General features: G+C 42.4%; 1 protein-coding gene across 1 annotated transcript in view; it reads left to right on the top strand.

Annotated features, from left to right (window-relative positions):
- Nucleotides 1-942: 942 nt before the first annotated feature.
- CAMK1D (calcium/calmodulin dependent protein kinase ID) overlaps nt 943-22380 on the top strand; it is a 380920-nt gene continuing 359482 nt past the window's right edge. Inside the window, exon 1 of the mRNA XM_075857414.1 lies at nt 943-1604. Coding sequence (XP_075713529.1) covers nt 1513-1604 — 92 coding nt within the window. The 5' untranslated portion in view covers nt 943-1512. The remainder of the gene's footprint in view (nt 1605-22380) is intronic.

The following is a 22380-nucleotide window of genomic DNA, read 5'->3' as shown; positions in this document are numbered from 1 at the left end:
CAGATTACCTCAGCAAATTAACAGCTAGAATGCCAAAGGTCTGCAATGCTGTAATTGCTGCAAATGGAGCATTCCAAGACGAAAGCAAAGTTTGAAGGAGAAAATTATTATTTCAAATAAAAATCATTATTTCTAACCTTGTCAATGTCTTGACTATATTTTCTAGTCATTTTGCAACTCATTTGATAAATATAAGTGTGAGTTTTCATGGAAAACACAAAATTGTCTGGGTGACCCCAAACTTTTGAACGGTAGTGTATATATATATTTAAAAAAAGTGTTTTCTGATTTCCCCCAAAAAGCTATGTAATTTTTTTCTTATAAATTAACATAACTGATATCGCCTCCGTCCTTTTTTAATTCAGTAGTGTAAAAAGACACCTGAAATCAATGGGAAGCTGTTTGCAGCCCTATATTAAGTGTATTCCGGAGCGTAATACGAGCGTTTAATGCTACAAAATACGACTGAAAATATGCCTTGTGAACATGGCCTTACAGTCCTACTCCACTGCGGCGCCTGTGCGCAGGACCCCTGGTTACATGACCATGTCACAAAAGGGTCATACACCCTTACTAGAGGTTTTGCCTAGATTTGCACAAAATAGAAGGTAAAATGCAGCGATTTTACTACAATTTACATTGTCAATCATTTTTGTCTTTGTATATTTAAATACAGCCAAGATGCCACAAAGCAAACATACGCTTTTCTAGCATGTTTAGACTTTTCTTTCCACGAGTATCATGTCATAGTTTATTGATTTTCTTTGCAATATTTGGTGACTACTGCATTATATAAAATATATGTAACTTCCCAAAGTGAGTAGTGTCTATCATGCAAGCACTATGGCTGAGTTTTGCTATGAATATCCCGAATGGCTACCTGTGTAGCATCTAGCTGCCAGCAGATGGAGCTCTTCCGTTCCGGGTGCTAGAACGGTTCTTGTCTGCTTTGTACTCACGGCCCAGGAAAGGAGCCTTATTGACGTGCACGGGGTTTTGGTGCAATGCGAATTATCTCTCAAGTCATTATTGAGTTAGTGCTGTCAGGCTGAGCAGGGAGCTCACACACAGCAACGGCGTGCTATCCCCATACCAACATGCACTAATCCTCCTCTGATAGCACTGTAGCAGTAGGGGGAGCCCAGTCTGCAATTGGCAGCACCACCCCCTGCTTGTGTCTGATAACACTGTCATGCATTGCTGTCTACGGGGAGGGAGCTCTCTATGACAGGGGATACCTGCTCTTCTGTTCTCTTCACCTCCCAAGCGTGCTGCTCAGTACAGGACTCATGTCAGGCTGGAGTGGCTGCTGAGCACCACAGCAGCATATCCTTCGGGTGAAGAAGAATCACCTTCAATGTAACTGTACAGTTAGATATTAAGACTGATTGGCTCCACTTTTTTGGGTTGAGTAAACTAGGAAGTATTTATTGAAAGAGGAATCGAGACCAAAGAAGAGGAAGGGGCACTGTGTGGTGAACTCTTGCTTTGTGGGTGACATTACTTGTTGCCATGGCTCGGGAGAACGGAGAGAATAGCGCCTCCTGGAAAAAGCAGGTTGAGGACATAAAGAAGATATTTGTTTTCAAGGAGGTCCTTGGCTCGTAAGTACAGAATTGTGTTTGGTGGTATATTGTGGGAGTAGGGGAGGACAGTGGTGTGGTACATGAAGTGAGGGAGGACAGTGATGTGGTACATGAAGTAAGGGAGGACAGTGATGTGGTACATGAAGTGAGGGAGGACAGTGGTGTGGTACATGAAGTGAGGGAGGACAGTGATGTGGTACATGAAGTGAGGGAGGACAGTGATGTGGTACATGAAGTAAGGGAGGACAGTGATGTGGTACATGAAGTGAGGGAGGACAGTGGTGTGGTACATGAAGTGAGGGAGGACAGTGATGTGGTACATGAAGTGAGGGAGGACAGTGATGTGGTACATGAAGTAAGGGAGGACAGTGATGTGGTACATGAAGTGAGGGAGGACAGTGGTGTGGTACATGAAGTGAGGGAGGACAGTGATGTGGTACATGAAGTAAGGGAGGACAGTGATGTGGTACATGAAGTGAGGGAAGACAGTGATGTGGTACATGAAGTGAGGGAGGACAGTGATGTGGTACATGAAGTGAGGGAGGACAGTTCTGTGGTACATGAAGGGAGGGAAGACAGTGATGTGGTACATGAAGTGAGGGAGGACAGTGATGTGGTACATGAAGTGAGGGAAGACAGTGATATGGTACATGAAGTGAGGGAAGACAGTGATATGGTACATGAAGTGAGGGAGGACAGTGATGTGGTACATGAAGTGAGGGAGGACAGTGATGTGGTACATGAAGTGAGGGAGGACAGTGATGTGGTACATGAAGTAAGGGAGGACAGTGATGTGGTACATGAAGTGAGGGAGGACAGTGGTGTGGTACATGAAGTGAGGGAGGACAGTGATGTGGTACATGAAGTAAGGGAGGACAGTGATGTGGTACATGAAGTGAGGGAAGACAGTGATGTGGTACATGAAGTGAGGGAGGACAGTGATGTGGTACATGAAGTGAGGGAGGACAGTTCTGTGGTACATGAAGGGAGGGAAGACAGTGATGTGGTACATGAAGTGAGGGAGGACAGTGATGTGGTACATGAAGTGAGGGAAGACAGTGATATGGTACATGAAGTGAGGGAAGACAGTGATATGGTACATGAAGTGAGGGAAGACAGTGATGTGGTACATGAAGTGAGGGAGGACAGTGATGTGGTACATGAAGTGAGGGAAGACAGTGATGTGGTACATGAAGTGAGGGAAGACAGTGATATGGTACATGAAGTGCGGGAAGACAGTGATGTGGTACATGAAGTGAGGGAGGACAGTGATGTGGTACATGAAGTGAGGGAGGACAGTGATATGGTACATGAAGTGAGGGAGGACAGTGATGTGGTACATGAAGTGAGGGAGGACAGTGATGTGGTACATGAAGTGAGGGAGGACAGTGATGTACATGAAGTGAGGGAGGACAGTGATGTGGTACATGAAGTGAGGGAGGACAGTGATGTGGTACATGAAGTAAGGGAGGACAGTGATGTGGTACATAAAGTGAGGGAGGACAGTGATGGGGTACATGAAGTGAGGGAGGACAGTGATATGGTACATGGTGAAAGGGAGGACAGTGATGTGGTACATGGAGTGAGGGAGGACAGTGATGTACATAGAGTAGGGGAGGGCTGTGGTGTGGTACATGGAGTGAGGGAGGACAGTGATGGAGGGCAATGATGTTGGACATGGAATGAGGGAGAACAGTCATTTGGCACATGGAGTGAGGACAGTGATGTGGTACAGAGAGGGAGGTCAGTGATGTGATGCATGGTGTAGGGAAGGAAAGTGATGCAGTACATGGTGAAAGGGGGGACAGTGATGTGGTACATGGAGTAGGGGAGGACAGTGATGTGGTACATGGTAAAAGGGAGGACAGTGATCTGGGACATGAAGTGAGGGAGGACAGTGATGTGGTATATAGAGTAGGGGAGGAAAGCGATGTGGGACATGCAGTAGGGGAGGACAGTTATGTGAGTCATGGAGTGAGGGAGGCACGTGTTGTGGGACATGGAGTGAGGGACGACAGTTGTGTGGGACATGGAGTGAGTACAGTGATGTGGTACATGGAGTGAGGGAGTATAGTGATGTGGGACATGGAGTGAGGGAGCACAGTAATGTGGGGACATAAAGTGAGGAAGAACAGTGGTACCGCACATAAAGGGAGGACAGTAATATGGGAAATGTAATGAGGGAGGACAGTACATGAAGTGATGGAAGGAGGACAGTAGTGTGGTACCTGATGTGAGGATGGACAGTAGATGGTATATCAAGTGAGGGAGGACAGAGTTGTAGTACATTGATTTAGGGAGGACAGTGGTGTTGTACATAGAGTGAGGGAGGACAGTGGTGTTGTACATGGAGTGAGGGAGGACAGTGGTGTTGTACATGGTGTAAGGAAGGACAGTGGTGTTGTACATTGGGTGAGGGAGAACAGTGGTGTTGTACATGGAGTGAGGGAGGACAGTAGTGTACATGGAGTGAGGGAGGACAGTGGTGTTGTACATGGAGTGAGGGAGGATAGTGGTGTTGTACATGGTGTAAGGGAGGACAGTGGTGTTGTACACGGAGTGAGGGAGGACAGTGGTGTTATACATTGGGTGAGGGATGACAGTGGTGTTGTACATGGTGTAAGGGAGGACAGTGGTGTTGTACATGGAGTTAGGGAGGACAGTGGTGTTGTACATTGGGTGAGGGAGGACAGTGGTGTACATGGAGTGAGGGAGGACAGTGGTGTTGTACATGGAGTGAGGGAGGACAGTGGTGTTGTACATGGTGTAAGGGAGGACAGTGGTGTTGTACACGGAGTGAGGGAGGACAGTGGTGTTATACATTGGGTGAGGGAGAACAGTGGTGTTGTACATGGTGTAGGGGAGGACAGTGGTGTTGTACATGGAGTGAGGGATGCCAGTGGTGTTGTACATGGTGTAAGGGAGGACAGTGGTGTTGTACATGTAGTTAGGGAGGACAGTGGTGTTGTACATTGGGTGAGGGAGGACAGTGGTGTACATTGGGTGGGGGGGGACAGTGGTGTTATACATGGAGTGAGGGAGGACAGTGGTGTACATTGGGTGAGAGGGGATAGTGGTGTTATACATGGAGTGAGGGAGGACAGTGGTGTTGTACATGGTGTAGGGGAGGACAATGGTGTTGTATATGGAGTGAGGGAGGACAGTGGTATTGTACATTGGGTTTGGGAGGACAGTGGTGTTGTACATGGAAGGAGGGAGGACAGTGGTGTTGTACATTGGGTGAGGGAGAACAGTGGTGTTGTACATGGAGTGAGGGAGAACAGGGGTGTTGTACATGGAGTGAGGGAGGACAGTGGTGTACATTGGGTGAGGGGGGACAGTGGTGTTATACATGGAGTGAGGGAGGACAGTGGTGTTGTACATGGTGTAGGGGAGGACAGTGGTATTGTATATGGAGTGAGGGAGGACAGTGGTATACATTGGGTGAGAGGGGACAGTGGTGTTATACATGGAGTGAGGGAGGACGGTGGTGTTGTACATGGTGTAGGGGACGACAATGGTGTTGTATATGGAGTGAGGGAGGACAGTGGCATTGTACATTGTGTTTGAGAGGACAGTGGTATTGTACATGGAGTGAGGGAGGACAGTGGTATACATTGAGTGAGAGGGGACAGTGGTGCTATATATGGAGTGAGGGAGGACAGTGGTGTTGTACATGGTGTAGGGGAGGACAATGGTGTTGTACATGGAGTGAGGGAGGACAGTGGTGTTTTACATGAAGTGAAGTATCTGAGACAGTGGTCTGGTACATTGAGTGAGGGAGTGTATTGGGTTGGTACATGGATTAAGGAAGAATAGTGTTTTAGTACATGAGTAAGGGAAACCAGTGGTGTGGTACCTGCAGTGATAGTGGGAGGACTATTGTGCGGTATGTGGAGTGAGGGAGTACAGTGGTTAAGTACATACAGTGAAGGAGTATAGTGGTATTATACATATATCAAAGAAAAAGAGACTGGAAGCAGCACTCAGCAAAAAAAATGTGAATTTATTCACCCAACACAGCAAAGTTTCACTTCCTCCATGGAAGCATTTTCAAGCAATAAATGAAAACCACACATTGACATATATAGACAGAGCCGCAGCCCAATTAACAGCTGTAATGAATCGTAGTAGTTATACAATGTATCAAAAAATACGATATATTATAAAAGTGTAGCAAAAAGTATAGTGCAGAAACATATGAGTCAATCACTGACATTTAGATGTAGATAATCACAACTGTATTAAGTGACATGTATGTGCATATAATAGTGAAAACATATTAATTACAATTACAGATTAATCAACAATCACAGTATGATACACAGAAGCTGGCACTCACCAATCTAGGTAAACAAGGACCATCTGTCCACGAGAAGTCAGTGAAAAAAGAAAAAGAATTTCGGCGCCATAATCAGTATTCACAAAATATGTGGTAAGAATGTAGGTAGATAAAGATAGTAAATAACATCACAATGAAGTTTTATTAAAACCCAAAAGACAAGGTATCCCCCAAATTTTGGGTTTTAATAAAACTTCATTGTGATGTTATTTACTATCTTTATCTACCTACATTCTTACCACATATTTTGTGAATACTGATGTGATATATATCTCTCCGTGCAGGGTTTTTTTTCAGCCATTGCTGCGCATACATCCCGAGAATGGTATCGCATTACTGGCAAGTTTTCCAGCTTTCACTATGGCGTGGCTAAAGCGTTTTATCGCATTGCGCCTGCGCGGGACTGCGGCCCCTCTATGATGTTGTAATCAGACTGCGATGTACAGGGTCATAGTGCTTTGTTTTGCACGTGTTGGCAGCAGCCAATAGACGGTGTGAGTTGGGGCATGCGCAATATGGCGATTATGGCGCCGAAATTCTTTTTCTTTTTTCACTGACTTCTCGTGGACAGATGGTCCTTGTTTACCTAGATTGGTGAGTGCCAGCTTCTGTGTATCATACTGTGATTGTTGATTAATCTGTAATTAATATGTTTTCACTATTATATGCACATACATGTCACTTAATACAGTTGTGATTATCTACATCTAAATGTCAGTGATTGACTCATATGTTTCTGCACTATACTTTTTGCTACACTTTTATAATATATCGTATTTTTTGATACATTGTATAACTACTACGATTCATTACAGCTGTTAATTGGGCTGCGGCTCTGTCTATATATGTCAATGTGTGGTTTTCATTTATTGCTTGAAAATGCTTCCATGGAGGAAGTGAAACGTTGCTGTGTTGGGTGAATAAATTCACATTTTTTTGCTGAGTGCTGCTTCCAGTCTCTTTTTCTTGGATATATGCATGAGGAGCTCGTCACTCCTTGATATTTTGAAGCTAGCACCAACCGTTTCTGGCTATTGACACAGTGCTGCTCCTATGTTTGTATCTTCTATATATGTGGTATTATACATAGTGTGAGGAAGAACAGTGGTGTGGTACATAGAGTAATTCAGGACGTACATGATGTGATAGAGGTAGGACAGGTCTGTTGTGCATAAGATCGGACAATGGATGAGCACTGACTTTATTTTACTGTCATTGTGTCTGGTGGAGAAAGCTTGACGGCCAAGCCTGGGTTCACATATATCAGTTGTGTCCGGCCAGTTGTTCTTAGCCATAGCCAGACACAACTGATGGCACTTTGTGCAACAGTCTGGCGCCGTTCTTCTGTCCGGCAAAGGTAGACATCTGATGTTAAAAGGGATGCAACTGATGCCAGGTACGATCCCATAGGAAAGCATGTGATCAGTTCTGGCATTAGTTTTCCTCCAGCGTGTCTGTACCATCCCGGAGGCAATCTATGTCAAATACATGGGAAGGGGGCCCAAGATGTAGTAAATGACAGAAATATCGAGGTTCTGGATAATATATAGTATATTACAGACATAGTCATCGGTATTGAATTGTGCAGTATTTGCAAAGTATGGAACCATCATTATGACTTTCCAAACATCTATCTATCTATCTATCTATCTATCTATCTATCTATCTATCTATCTATCTATCTATCTATCTATCTATCTATCTATCTATCTATCTATCTATCTATCGTACATGAGAAACATGTGGTTTTGTGTATGTTTTTGTTGGTTAGACCTGAAGTTTACTATTGATGTAATGGTGTGGTACAATACAACAGATAATAACTATACAAGTTGCCATCTAGGGCTGATATCCTTGTTGCACACAGTAGGTGAGATTTATGATAACTGTCTAACAGAAAAAAAACTGTCTTTGTTTCCCTTAGCAACCAATCAGAGTTCACCTTTCATTTCTTATATTTACTTGTCACAGTGACATATAGAGAAGAATATATAAATCTAATAGTTCGATAATGAGTGCTCCAAAGACACAGAAAGGAGCATTTTGGTGACACACTGTTTAACTTTTAAGCAAAAATAATATTAGTTATGTTTCAGTCTTGACCTGTTAATGGATATACATTCTTAGATTAAACACAATAACCTAGTACAGTTCAAAAAATGAAATAAAAGATTAGGGCCTGTTTACGTCAGCGTCGGGCTTCCGTTCATGCGTTCCATTCGACCTTTCCATCGGAGGAACTGTGGAATGGAAAGCCAAACGGAAACCATATCTTCTGTTTGCATTACCATTGATTTCAGTGGTAATACTTCCGTTGCAATTGGTTTCCATTTGTTTCCGTTCTGCTAGGTTTTTTGTTTTTTTTCGCTGAATCAAAAGCATAGTCGACTTTGCTATTGTTTCCGTGAAAAAAACAGAAACCTTATGGAACAGAAACAAACAGAAGCCAATTGCAACGGAAGTATTACCATTGAAATCAATGGTAATGCAAACGGAAGCTATGGTTTCCATTTGGCTTTTCGCTCACCAGTTCCTCCGACGGAAAGGTAGAACGGAACCCATGAACGGTAGCCCGACGCTGATGTGAACAGGCCCTTAGTTTGTCTTTATACAGGAAGGACAACCTATTTTAGGGCCCTTTCACATCACGTTTTGGCTCTACATTTAGCATGTCTTTAGAGCTCCATCGGCCTGACCAAGGCCAGAAGAGCGTCTTTTTGGCATCGGTTGGGCTGGTATACGTTAATATACCCCTTTTTTTTGAGGATGGAATAATGTAGTATATTATTATATTCCATCCTCAGTCCACAATTTTTGGAGCCTATGTGTGATGGATGCCACTGTATGGCATCCGTCACAAGTACGGTAGACGTTGAATGTATACCCCGGGGAGCTTTCCCAGGGCCGGGATAGAGGGTGCATGTGTTTTGTGGGAAAACCCCTTTAATATTTACTACAAGTTTGAGATGTGTACATACTTTATCTGTATGACTAGTAGTACGAAAATGAGTCAGTCTGAATGCACAGTAATGCTTTGTTTCAGTGGTTATACCTTTAAACTTGGACTTTCCAATTTGATGATGATGTCACATACAGTGTCATCACATTTTGTTCAAAATACAACCCCACATTATCTGTAACAGATAAGTATGTTATTTCTTTTATTTGGCAAGATTTGAATCTTGGACCAGGTGCATTGCCTGCGGTGTTAGAGAAAGCGAGATGTGCTGCACAATAAATGAAGTGAGCTGAAAGCAGAAATACAGCCCCTGGGAGTCATTTTTGTTTCTGACTTTGCTTCTACAGGTACCATGGAAATAAATACTTTGGTGTTTTTCCAAATCACTGGTTGGGATTATAAGGGGATAAAGTATGCATTTTATGGGAAGCTAAGCCATTAGTTGTGTCAATGACATTAACCTCTAATAAAGCACTGTCAGGACATCCCACTGAACAGGGATTATGTATTTACATATTAGTTTATTCCCTCTGTCTGCAGGTCCTGGTCGCTTCCGCTCTGTGCCGGGTCTGTAGCAGGAGCGGCCGGGATTCTGCCCAACCAACCAGTGAAAAAAAAAATGATAAAACAAAGTGCCTTCTTTTTATATCCTGACAAAGCAGTTTAAGGCTTTGTTCACATGGAGCGTAATTGCTGCAGGTTTTCCAACAGGATTTCTGTGCAGAGATTGACTTGCGGTGCAGATTTTTTAATTCACAGCATGTAAATTTATGCTGCAGAATGGTTGCATGGTTGCCATTTTTGCGCCAAATTCCCAGCTTTTCCAGATCTAAAATGGCAACATTTGCGTTCTGGTGCTGAATTTCACTTCCCAATTGAACTCAACTCACAGCTGAACTCAATGGGAAAATGGATTTTGGCAACAAATCGCAAGTTTTGACATTTTTGGTGTCGAAAAACTGTAATTTCACAGCAAAAGATCCAAGTAAAGAAAAAAAAAAGATATTTCCACTGTCAAATTTTTAAAAACAGTCATACTGGCCTCCCCTTTCATTCCTATAGCAACGCGTCGCTCCGCCCCCATATGGTCTTAGCGCAACCCGCCTGCTGGGATGGCGTTTCATCCCATGTGACAGCTGCAGCCAATTACAGGCTGCAGTAGTTACATGGGATGAAACGCCATCCCATTAGGCCGGCAACACAGACACCATCCCTGGAAGGAGTGACTCGACGTTAAGAGAGGCCAGGGGGCCTCATATGTCTGCAGCAACAAATCTGCCAAAAAGTCTGGATCAAATCAAACACCATTCAATGCGGTATCTGGACTGAATTTGCAGAGATTTCCACAGCAAATGCTACCCTTGTGTACATACCCTAAGTTTTAAAAAGAACCTCTTGAAAAGCTTATCAAAATGGGCTTTCATTAAAAGGTATAATTAGACATAATAGTCAACTTGCGTTTTTTTGCGAAAACATGTAAAATCACGACAAATCTGCAAGGTTTTGCTGTAATTTTACGGTAGTCGTAGCAAAAGGCTACAACATGACCACTTTGTCTGATTCTACCCTGAAGTTTTACTGTATTTTTCTTTTTGACTGGCTGCACTGATTTTAATGCTTTACATCCTGACAACTCATCTTGTTAACTAGATACCTAAAGCGAAGAGGTGGACTAAGATGATGCTTTCTCTGCACCTTGTACACTCTGCGGTTATCACTGTAACCCTAGAAGCAGGAGATTAAACAGACAATATGGGCCATACAACTTCTGTTAACCGGCTGTTGCTTTAACCATTTCTCTACCCAAGAGTTGGCATCTTCTCCAGTGAATTTTGCATAGTAATATTGTTCTCTCCAGTCAGATCTCTATAAATGAGGGAAGAAATTAGATGTCCTAATATCCGTTTGCAAGTGGGTTCTATTGTAAAATCTCCCTTCACTTATTAGACAAGAAGGATCACGCTATCGTTTCATGGTACCTTTACAAAAAAGGGTGCACCTAATAGCTGACTATCATTAAAACATAATAAATACCTTACCAGGTTGACTGATTGGACCTTAAAATCTAGTACAGTCAAAAAGTGGAGTCCATTTTTTGTTTTTCCACTGAAGGTTAGAAAAATTTGGTAAGGCATTTGATTAATCGCCATTACTTTTTGACCACACCAGTTTTTGTACATGGAGCTATTAAGTTCTTTAATTGAATGCGTTATTTAATTACAATTTAAAAAGCATGATTTTGGAAAACTATTTTAAAGGGGTTTTCCAGACAGTAAAATTTGATGGCCTATCCTCAGGCTAGGCCATCAATAGCTGATTGGTTGGGTCCGACTCCCAGGACCCCCGCCGATCAGCCGTATTGAAGGAGAAGCAGCGCTCTTACGAGTTCTGCGGTCCCTTCAAAACAGTTGATCGGTGGGGGTCCTGGTAGTCAAACCCCCACACATGAGCTATTGATGGCCTTTCCTGAGGATAGGCCATCAATTTTTAGGGACTGGAAAGCTCCTTTAAGTTCATATAGAACATCATTGTTGTGCGTTACTATTTCAGGTCCTGCAGTCTGTTCGTTTGTGACATTCTGATTTCCTATCCAGTGAAGCATCCCATGTTTATATTTGCCTGCACTTTGCACATCATGCTCTGTGTATCTGTAATTCACTCTGACTTTGCTGAATTGCCTAGAGCTGACTAATCATTGAAGAAAAAAAACAAAACAGGCATGCATCAGAACTAGAGTGGATATAGGGGTTTTGCTTGCAGATAAACATACCATTCCTTCTGAAAGGTATATACATGTGTTTCCTGCTCGTTGCAAACACATTTTACTTTTGCTGTTTGTTTGATTCAGAGATAGGCCAATGGACGGTGTATGATGTTTGATATTCCTTTGTGATCTATTTTTTGCATGTTTGAGGCTGTGTTCACGTTTCTATAGGAGGCAGATTCTGTCAAAAATCCTGGACAAAATATCACTATTTTGTCCATCAAAATTAGGTAAACCAGGATGTCTACTTTAATTTTTATAAATGATTTCCAGTTTACAATATGTATAAAAAAGGCAAGGAGAACTACATTTCCAAATGAATCCTATTACATTTAGTGCTGAGACACGACTTCCCTAACGATACATTTTCTTATAAAAGGCTATTCATTTCTAAATATCTAGGGATAGGTTCCCAGTGCAATGCCTTAGGCCCCATACACACGTCCGTGCAGTATTTATGGTCAGTAAATACTGCACGGTCACCTGCATTTCCGGACCGCGCTCACAGTATTGCGAAATAATTTAGAGAAAATAATATAGCATTTTTGAGGCATTCATCTGTTCTAGACTGCAGTTTTTTTGGGGGTTATTTATTATGTCACATTGTTCATATAAGTTTATTGGCCTCAAAGGCTATGTAAAACTTTGCACACACTCTATCACTTTTATTGTATATAGTATGAGTTTACTTCTGACCCGTATCTATTTCTGAAATCGTATTATGGGTGAAGACTGCAGCAGGTCCAGGTTTACCTTGTATGAACTTGGTTTTCTTGTTTATTTTTAAATACCTTTGTATCTAATTATACTCTTTGATTTCTACAATATCGGGTGTGTGCTATACCATAATGTGTTTCTTTCTTGTACAATGTTGTCTTTGGTACATTTGCAGCACCCCAGTTTACTGATTTTGAATCTAGTGGTGCCGTACATTACAACTTCACTATACTGTAATATCATCATTTATAGCTGAAGGCTACTGTGTTCCTGTGGTCTGCAGCTCCGTATCGTTCATGTTGGGAGTTGAAAATGTCAAATTGAGTTTATAACTAGCTTTCTATATAAGGCTCTGTTGACCTAAGCTTTGGAGGCTGTGATGGACACCATGATGGAACCTGACGGGCCTCATTATAATCCAATAGAATCTGTTGGGCGCCATTGGTGTCCGTCGTACGACGGATCCAGCACTCTGTCAATTTTTCTGCTCCTTTCACACTTATGTTTTTAAATAGGCACTCTTCGGTTATTGTATGTAATAATGGTGCTGTAAACATTCATATGTCACATTGCCATGACATTCCCATATCTCCCATCATGCCTTACAATCCCAGAGTGTTTGTTCTCTGATATAGAGCAAGGTATCTCAGGACCATTTAACACAATTTGTATTTGATGCAATTGTTTGGCTGCCTCAAAACATTTGTACAGTAACAGGGTGCAGTATTTCTCTTGTAAGTTCAGCCTGATGTCTTCTGACCTTAAATTTTGAGACAAGCAGTAGCATAACTACCATATTGAATCTCATGAGCGTTTTACAAGCGCAAAACGGATAAAAGTAGCGCATGCTTTGTATTTCAAATATGTACGTATTTTATATGGCCATGTGAAAAGATCCATGGATTAACATTTGCAGCACAATTCAGACAGAAAACGTACTATATAAATTTGGAGGTAATACTGATGAAAAATATGCTCATGTGAAGCAGCCTATGAATAGAGAAAAGACATGATTCAAAGTATTAAAAATTTCAACTACCTCCGAATATGTGAAAAATGCAAATAATTTAATTTTTAGAAAATTCTGTACTGATTAATTGTATAATATATTTTAATAGGGAACGTATCTTTGTATAAATCTACAAGCAGTGAGCTCCCCGTGGGGTTGGGGGGGGGGGGGGGGTCCAGATTGCATATGAAATTGCCTTTCTCCCAACAACAGTACATCAGGTTAACAAATACCAAGCATCAATTGCTAATACATGGGCGCTGTTTGCAAATTGACTGCAGGTAACACAAACTAAAATCATTAACTACAATGTAAAGGTAACCCTTTAACCCTTAAAGATCTATGACGAAAAATGTTCATCTTGGCTGGGTGTAAAAGCACGGCCTGAGGGCTTATTTAGATGACCAGGAAAGTCAGCCATTTTCTGTTTTTTTTTAACGGCCGTCACACGGCTGCATTAAAATTAATGCATGACTATGGGGGTATTCACATGTCCGTTTTTTTAACAGGCCGTGTGAACCTAATTTTGCCAGTTTTCCTGGATCCCTCAATAGACTCAAGTCTGCGAGGGATCCGTGAAAACAAGTCCCGCACGGGTGCAAATCAACCGTGAAAAACCGATTTGTCACCCGGTCATGTAAATATAGCCTAAGGCCCTATTCAGATGACAGGGATAATCAGCCGGAAGACGGACGTTTTGCCATCCGTTTTTCATGGCCAATGCCGCGATGCCCCTGTATATAGTGCCACAGTGCCCTCTGTAGATTGTGCTCCTATAAATAGCGCCAGTGCCCACTTAGTGCCACAGTGCCCACATAGAGAAAAGAGAGGGAGAAAATCCGGATGATTGCCTTGGCGCTACCAACTTTGATCAATTCTGATATCAGTATAAACAGATGAAAAGACTTTGTAATAGTTAAGATAATTAAGAAATATTTGTACATAAAAGTTTTTATGTACAAATACTTATTAAATTATCTTAACTATGGCTGACTTGAAGAAAAAAAAAGTGTGACTTTTGAGGCCTCATTCAGATTGCAGTATTTTGCATCAGTATTTGGAAGAACAAACTAGGAGTAGAACCCACACAGAGAAGTATAAAGGAAAGATTTGCATTTCTTCAGTTTTTTTGGACCCACTCCTGGTTTTGGCCTCCAAATACTGAAGCAAAATACTGACCGACATACTGCCATGTGATAGAGGCCTGACAATTAAGCCTGCTTTTTTTAGCTTCAAAGCATGGGCAGATGGACATCTGTTTATCCAAACTGGATAGCCATATTGAAGGTAATTGGGGGATAATTAACAATTTCATATTCCTTGATCTCCCCCCTTATCACCTCACTATACAATAATAAACAACACATTTGCCTAATAAACTGGTGGGCGACTTTTGAAACCTCGGCCAAAGACTAAAAATAGGACTTGGGCAATGAAAATGGATTCACATGTTTGGGGGTCAGATCTATCTGAGTGTGTATCCATTGTTTTCCTAAACTTAAAGGGGTTGTCCGGGATAGTCCTAAGGATAGGCCATCAATATCAGTATAATGCCCCTATAGTGCATCCCTACACAGTATAATACACCTAAAGCTGCCCCCTCACACAGTATAATGACCCCTTAGTGCCCCACACACAGTATAATGCCCCCATAGCTGCCTCCACACAGTATAAAACCCCATAGCTGCCCCCAATCAGTATCATGATGATAAAACAGAAACAATCAGATAGTAAACAAGTTTAAAAATCACATATAAAGAAATAGATCTTAAAAAAATAATATATATATTAGGGATGCACGGTGCATCGAAACTTCGATACTGTTTCGATACTGTGCATCCCTAAACGGTTCGATACCGCTATTTCCTGTATTTCGATACTGAGCTGCGCAGCCGCACAGCTCAGTATAGTAATACATGAATGTATTGGAGCGCGGCTGCGGCTGTGTAATTCAGCCCCGCTCCTGAGTCATGATAAGTTCGCGGGGTCAGGATGATGCGATGCGGCCAGCGCTGCACTAATGAGCGGCGGCACTGAAGACAGAACATGGCGGGCGCACTGCAAAACACCCCCATGTTCTGTCCTCAGTGCCTGAACTGCCGCTCATTAGAGCAGCGCCGGCCGCACCTCCTCATGTTGACCGCGCGCGCACTTCCTGTCAGGAGCGGGGCAATGGCTGTATTACACAGCCGCAGCCCCGCTCTATAACGGCGGAGATCAGAGAAACCTCTCATCTCCGCCGTTATTCCCCTAAATGCTGCGATCGCAGCTGACTGCAGCATTCAGGAGAAAATGAGAAAGGGGGATGCCCCTGGATCGCGTCACAGGGAATTCCTGCGACGCGATCGAGGGCCATACCATATATGGGCAGACAGCTCAGGGTCTATTGACGGACCCCAGGGCTGTCTTACCATATTTCATGTTGTTAGGACATACCCAAGTATGTCCCAACAACTGCCTGTGTGCTATTCGTCCACAGGCTAATGTACTGGCACATATCTGATATATGTCAGTACATTAAAGTTTAAAAACAAAGTATTGTTAAAATTTAAAAAAAATACACATTCACCTTTTTTACAATAAACATTAAAATAAGTCTCAATACATAAAATATACACATTCAGTAATGGCGCTGTAAAAAAATGAAATGAACACGGCTTTCATTCACTTATTAATGTGCGGTGCGAGGTGCGATGAATTTAACCTCCATGTTCCTCGCATTAATAGTAATTTACCCCATGTACCGCGCACATTAACCCATTATGACTGAGAAACATGATGGGATTAATTACTATTAATGTGAGGAGCGTTCAAAATTCATCACATCGCGCCTCACATCAGAAAATGGAAGATTTTTTTTTTTATTACTGTTGGCAAAAGTATCGAAATTGGTATCGAAATCGCAATACTAAACGAAGTATCGGTATCGAAGTCCAAATTCTGGTATCGTGACATCCCTAATATATATATATATATTTATATCTATACATTATATATATATATATATATATATAGATATATATTTTATATATATATATACACACATGGTACTTAATGAAAGTGCTGTGCAGGATAAAAACGTGGGACATTCTTAGCGTGGGACGACAGCGTTTCCCGGCCGGGTTACGGCCGTTCATAAAACGGCCGTCACCCGGCCGCAGTAGGAACAATATACCCCTAATAGGGCTATTCACATGACCGATTTTTTTGACGGGCCGGGAAACCTGGCCGTCAAAAAATGGGACATGCCCTATTTTCGGCCGGGTGGCTCCCATAGAAGTCTATGGGGCCGGGTAATACACGGCCATCACTGGAATGTGTCCCGAGTGACGGCCATGTCTACCGTCGCTCTCTCCTCACAGCGCAGAGTGCATGTGAGGAGGAGGAGTTTATGCCATTCGGACGAAGCGCTGTATGCTGCAGGTAAGTTTCTACAATGTGGGGGTGCCCTTATACAGGGGTACTGTGTGGCAGGGCCGGGGTGTACAGCAGGTGGAAGGGGGCGCTGCGCTGGCTCCCTTCCCCTGCTTGTTTTAAAAGCGCCCTGGCCTGGCGACACTTCCCATGGCCGATGGCGCTGCTAGCAGCAGCCGCGGTTGCTACTGCAGTAGCGACGCAACTATAGCAGAGCAGGGAGGTATCTACTGCTCTGCTATGTGCTAGCCCCATTAACCTATACAATATATTTCCTGCTAGTAGTTTTACTCAAGATACCACAAAATACACATATTAAATCATGATACATACAGCACTGCTCTGATTGATTTGTGTATACTTTAACACACATGGTATCCAATCTGTATTTTTCCTGAGGAGTGGTGATAGAGTTTGTGAGGAATTACTATAATTCATTATTTACGATACTATATCGGGAATTACCTGGTTTTCTTTTAACCCATTTTAAACATGTCTATAGTATATACTTGGGAGGGGGGTTATTTTTGTACTATGTACTGATGTTAAATAAAATACTGTATAATGTGTTTAATAAAATTGCATTTTGATGAAATTTATTACATGATTTCAAGATTTCCTTTTTTGGTTTAATATGTGCTAGCCCCACTTTAGCTCCCTGAAGGAGCGGAATCCCCGTGTGTTCGGGGATTCCGCACCTGGACAGAGCGCTTGATGTCTCTGTCCATATATGGACAGTGACATCAGGGGCAACTCCTGAAGCGGAATCTCCGAACACTCTGTGACCAGGGATTCCACACCAGGAGAAGCCAGTAACGTTCAGTGTCCATAAATGGACACAGACGACAGGGGCTTTTCCTGAAGTGGAATCACCAGCCACATGGGGATTCCACTTCAGGAGTTGCCCCTGATGTCACTGTCCAGATATGCCCGGCACGGAATAGGAACGGATGCAAACTGGCCGGGAAAAACGGCCCAAAACGGCCGATTTTATCGGCTGACACTCGGACCCTGTCGGGACCCTGTCGTGTGAATAAGGCCTTACTTTTCCGAACGTATTTGCACAATTGATGTATCTAATATGCAGTGATTATGTACTTCTTAATATATTCCTCAGCTACTAGAAACTATTTTTGAGATATATTTCTTTATATGCAAACTTTAAACTTGTTTACTATCTGATTGTTTCTGTTGCATCATCATGACCCCCACATGATGTCACAGCTGCTCTCTGACCTGTTTGTTTTGGTGTTTTTTATGTAATTAGTTTACCTAACAGCACAGTTTATTTAACCCCTTCCCGCACCTTCACGTAAATGCAATTACGTCAATTAATTTCGAATAAAAAAACATTTATGACCACATGTGACGTATAGCCGTACTCGGGGGAAATTGTTTTACAAATGTTGGGGTGCTTTTTCCTCCTTTATTCTTTGTGAAAATGAAAAAATTCAAAATTTTAGTGGAAATAATGTTGATATTCATTTTCACGGCCTAATTCTAATAAATTCTGCAAAAGACCTGTGGGGTCAAAATGCTAACTATACCCCTAGATAGATCCCTTAAGTGGTTTAGTTTCCAAAATGGGGTCACTTTTGGGGGGTTTCCACTGTTTTGGTCTCTCAGGGGTGTTGCAAATGTGATACAGCACCCGAAAACTATTCCAGTTTAATTTGAGCTCCAAAAGCCAAATAGCGCTCCTTACCTTCTAAGCCTTGCTGTGTGTCCAAACAGCAGTTTATTACCACAAATGGGGTATTTCCGTTATCGGGAGAAATTGCTTTACAAATGTTGGGGTGTTTTTCTCCTTTATTCCTTGTAAAAATGTAAAAATAATTCAGACAAAAAGTAGATTTTCATCTTCACACACTAATTCAAATACATTTAGCAAAAAAAACTGTGTGGTCAAAATGCTAACTATACCCCTAGAAAAATTCCTTGAGGGATGTAGTTTCCAAAATGGGGTCACTTTTGGGGGGTTTCCACGGATTTGGTCCCTCCAGTTCATTGCAAATGCAACATGGCACTGAAAATTAATCCAGCAAAATCAGTGCTCCAAAATCCAAATGACGCTCCTTCTATTATGAGCCCTGCTGTGGTCTAAACTGTATTCTGGAGAAATTGCTTTACACATGCTGGGGTGTTTTTTCTCCTTTATTCCTTGTAAAAATTAAAATTTTTTACGTTTTTTCATTAAAAAAAGTAGCGTTTCGTCTTCACAGACTAATTCAAATACATTTAGCAAAAAACCCGTGGGATCAAAATGCTAACTATACCCCTAGATAAATTCATTGAGGGGTGTAGTTTCCAAAATGGGGCTACTTTTGTTTTTTACTGTTTTGGCACCACAAGACCTTTTCAAATCTGGCATGGTGCCTGAAATATATATTTTTTAAAAAGGCTTCAAAATACACTAGGTTCTCCTTTGCTTCTGAGGCCTGTGTTTCAGCCTATTAGGACACTAGGGCCACATGTGGAATATTTCTAAAAATCAGAATCAGAATCTGGACAATGAATATTGAGTTGCAATTCTTGGTTAAAACCTTCTGTGTTACATTAAAAACTGTATTACAAATGAATTTTGGCAAAAAAAAAATGAAATTTGTACATTTCACCTCTACTTTGCTTTAATTCCTGAGAAAAGCCTATGGGGTTTGTTAAAGCGGTTACATATATATATATATATATATATATATATATATATATATATATATATATATATATATATATATATATAGTCTCCTGGCTGGCTCGCCAATGTTAAAGGGGGAGGGGTAATAGCGGGATTCACTGGTTAGTGGCACCCACTATTACTACCGCCTTTATAATTAGGGTCACTAGGGTTATGCCTAGTTCCCCTACCTTTTCCTTATACTAACGTCGATCTAATTGCTTTAGCGGCTACTCAAGGGAATAAGACCGTATAGTGAATAAAGGTAATATTTATTAACATACAGTAATCACTCTCATATGTATAATACAGTAACTAATCACCTTACAGTATAAACACGGTATCAAGATATTATACCGCCACCCACTTACATAAACATACACAGAATACAGTTACGTTACAACACAATAAACATAAGTTACTTGTGATTCTCACACGCTCTCTATCTCTATCCCACTCCCTCCTAATATAACTTTCCCTATACACTAAGGGTTAATACGGGATAAGGAGGAACAAGGGGAATGGGTTACTGTGTAAAACAGACAGCAAGGGTTAACTCAGGGACTCTGGGACAGCAAGGGTTAACTCGGGACTCTGGGACAGCAAGGGTTAACTCAGGGACTCTGGGACAGCAAGGGTTAACTCAGGGAAGCAAGGGTTAACTCTGGGACTCTGGGACAGCAAGGGTTAACTCAGGGACTCTGGGACAGCAAGGGTTAACTCAGGGACTCTGGGACAGCAAGGGTTAACTCTGGGACTCTGGGACAGCAAGGGTTAACTTGGGGGGAGCAAGGGGTTAACTTACTCAGGGAGAGCAAGGGGTTAACTCAGGGAAGCAAGGGTTAACTCAGGGAAGCAAGGGTTAACTCAGGGACTCAAGGGACAGACTCTGGGACAGCAAGGGGTTAACTCAGGGACTCAGGGAAGCAAGGGGTTAACTCAGGGAAGCAAGGGTTAACTCAGGGAAGCAAGGGTTAACTCAGGGACTCTGGGACAGCAAGGGTTAACTCAGGGACAGTAGGGACAGTATCAAGGGGTTAACTCAGGGAAGCAAGGGTTACAGCAGGAGAGACAGGGTTAAGTGTAGCTGCTGCTACACTTGATACTTAGCGTGACTTTGTGGAGCAGCAGAGACAGCAGCAGGAACCCAGGTCTTTGGAGGAGAGAGAGAGAGTTGAGCCGTCGTGATGTGTGTGTGAGGCAGGCAGGCAGGCAGCTCTCAGCTGATCTTCTTCAGCTTCGGCTCCTGAGCTCGGCTACTGAGCGTACCGATGCAGGGCTATTTAACCCTGTCGGTACGCTTGCAGCGGGGAGTGTGGCGCTTGCCCCAGGCTAGCATGGGTCGGCATGGTGATAATGTATCACCAGCCGACTCATGAGAGCCCGCACGAGACAGTCCGTGCGCGCGGGAGACTTGAAATGGAGACAGGGGATAACTATCCCTTGTCTCCATGGTTTCCTAACAAAGCAGGGACATGCTAATTGTCCTGCTTTGCTTCCAACCGTATTAATGACTAGGGCTGTTGTAGTTACAGCCCTGGCTCATGATACAGTATATGTACTATACATACACATATATATTATATATATATACATATATGTATACATACATATATACACACATACTGCATACATACATACTAATATATATATATATACATACATACACATATATACATACATATATATATATATATATACATATACACACATATATGGACACTTCCCTTTACAATCCCCCTGTTGTCGGGGACTCGACAATGCAATTTGGGGAAGTGTTTGTGGGGTTCTATTTACCCCCTCAACCTCCCCGGTTACTGGTAATGGTCTGAGATGGAAGGAAGTATACTATTAGACCTAGATATTCGACATCAGCTATCTCCTCAAGGACACCTTCCCGCCAGTCCTCTGACTCTGGAGTCTAGTGTCCAAAGAAACGAAACCTCAAAGTTCACAGAATGAAGATGAAATTAAATCTCCTAGTCCATAGAACGAAGTTGAGATAAAACTCACAGTCCATAGAACGAAGCCTCGAAGCTCATCAGACGAAGTTGAAATGAAACCTTCATAGTCTATAGAACGAAGAAACCTTCATAGTCCATAGAACGAAGCCTCGAAGCTCATCAGTCGAAGTTGAAATGAAACCTTCATAGTCCATAGAACGAAGCCTCGAAGCTCATCAGACGAAGTTGAAAATAAACTCACAGTCCATAGAACGAAGCCTCAAAGCTCATCAAACGAACAAAGCTCATTTGAAAATCTCAAAGTCCATGAACCGCAGATTTCTTGTTCTTTCTTGCTTGGAGTTTCTTCCTCTTAAGTGGCGTCAGCAGGTCTTTCCAGTGGCCGATCCAATTTTAGCATGCCGACCCGTGTAAGGCTACTTGTGCCCTCATATGGTCAGCCTTGGAATGGCTTAGCCCGCCTTTCAACAACCTTTTGTACGTGATCCATTACTTTTCCAACTTTTCCCAGCATCTTGATTGAAGACGAAACAATCTTTGTGGGCCGATATCCAGGTCTTCATCATGGCAGGTTATCATCCCCGAGGAGGAGGTGAGGTCTTGGTACCCAGGAATCTACTGTGGGGTGGAGTATCGCCTTCCATTTCCCCTCTGACATTCAATCCATCATCATATTGACCATACCAGTTCTCAGGTTGAGGTGGCAAATACCTACAAGGGTGTGTGAATACCTTACCTGTCCCTAAGGGTACCTACACACTACCCAATCATACAAACAAAGTGAAAAATAACCAAACATACAAAAATATTCCCCCACCAACCATAGGTATATGTACATATAGAGATCCATGCTTAAACAGCATCTCACACTACTCCTCCATAAACACGTGCAAGGTACACATGCAAATGGGGTGACAACAGGCTGTAAATATATACCCGCCTACACGTACACAC

The sequence above is a fragment of the Rhinoderma darwinii genome, chromosome 3, assembly GCF_050947455.1.
Source record: "Rhinoderma darwinii isolate aRhiDar2 chromosome 3, aRhiDar2.hap1, whole genome shotgun sequence".
NCBI classification, from domain to species: Eukaryota; Metazoa; Chordata; class Amphibia; order Anura; family Rhinodermatidae; genus Rhinoderma; species Rhinoderma darwinii.
This window is presented reverse-complemented; position numbering and strand designations above follow the sequence as displayed.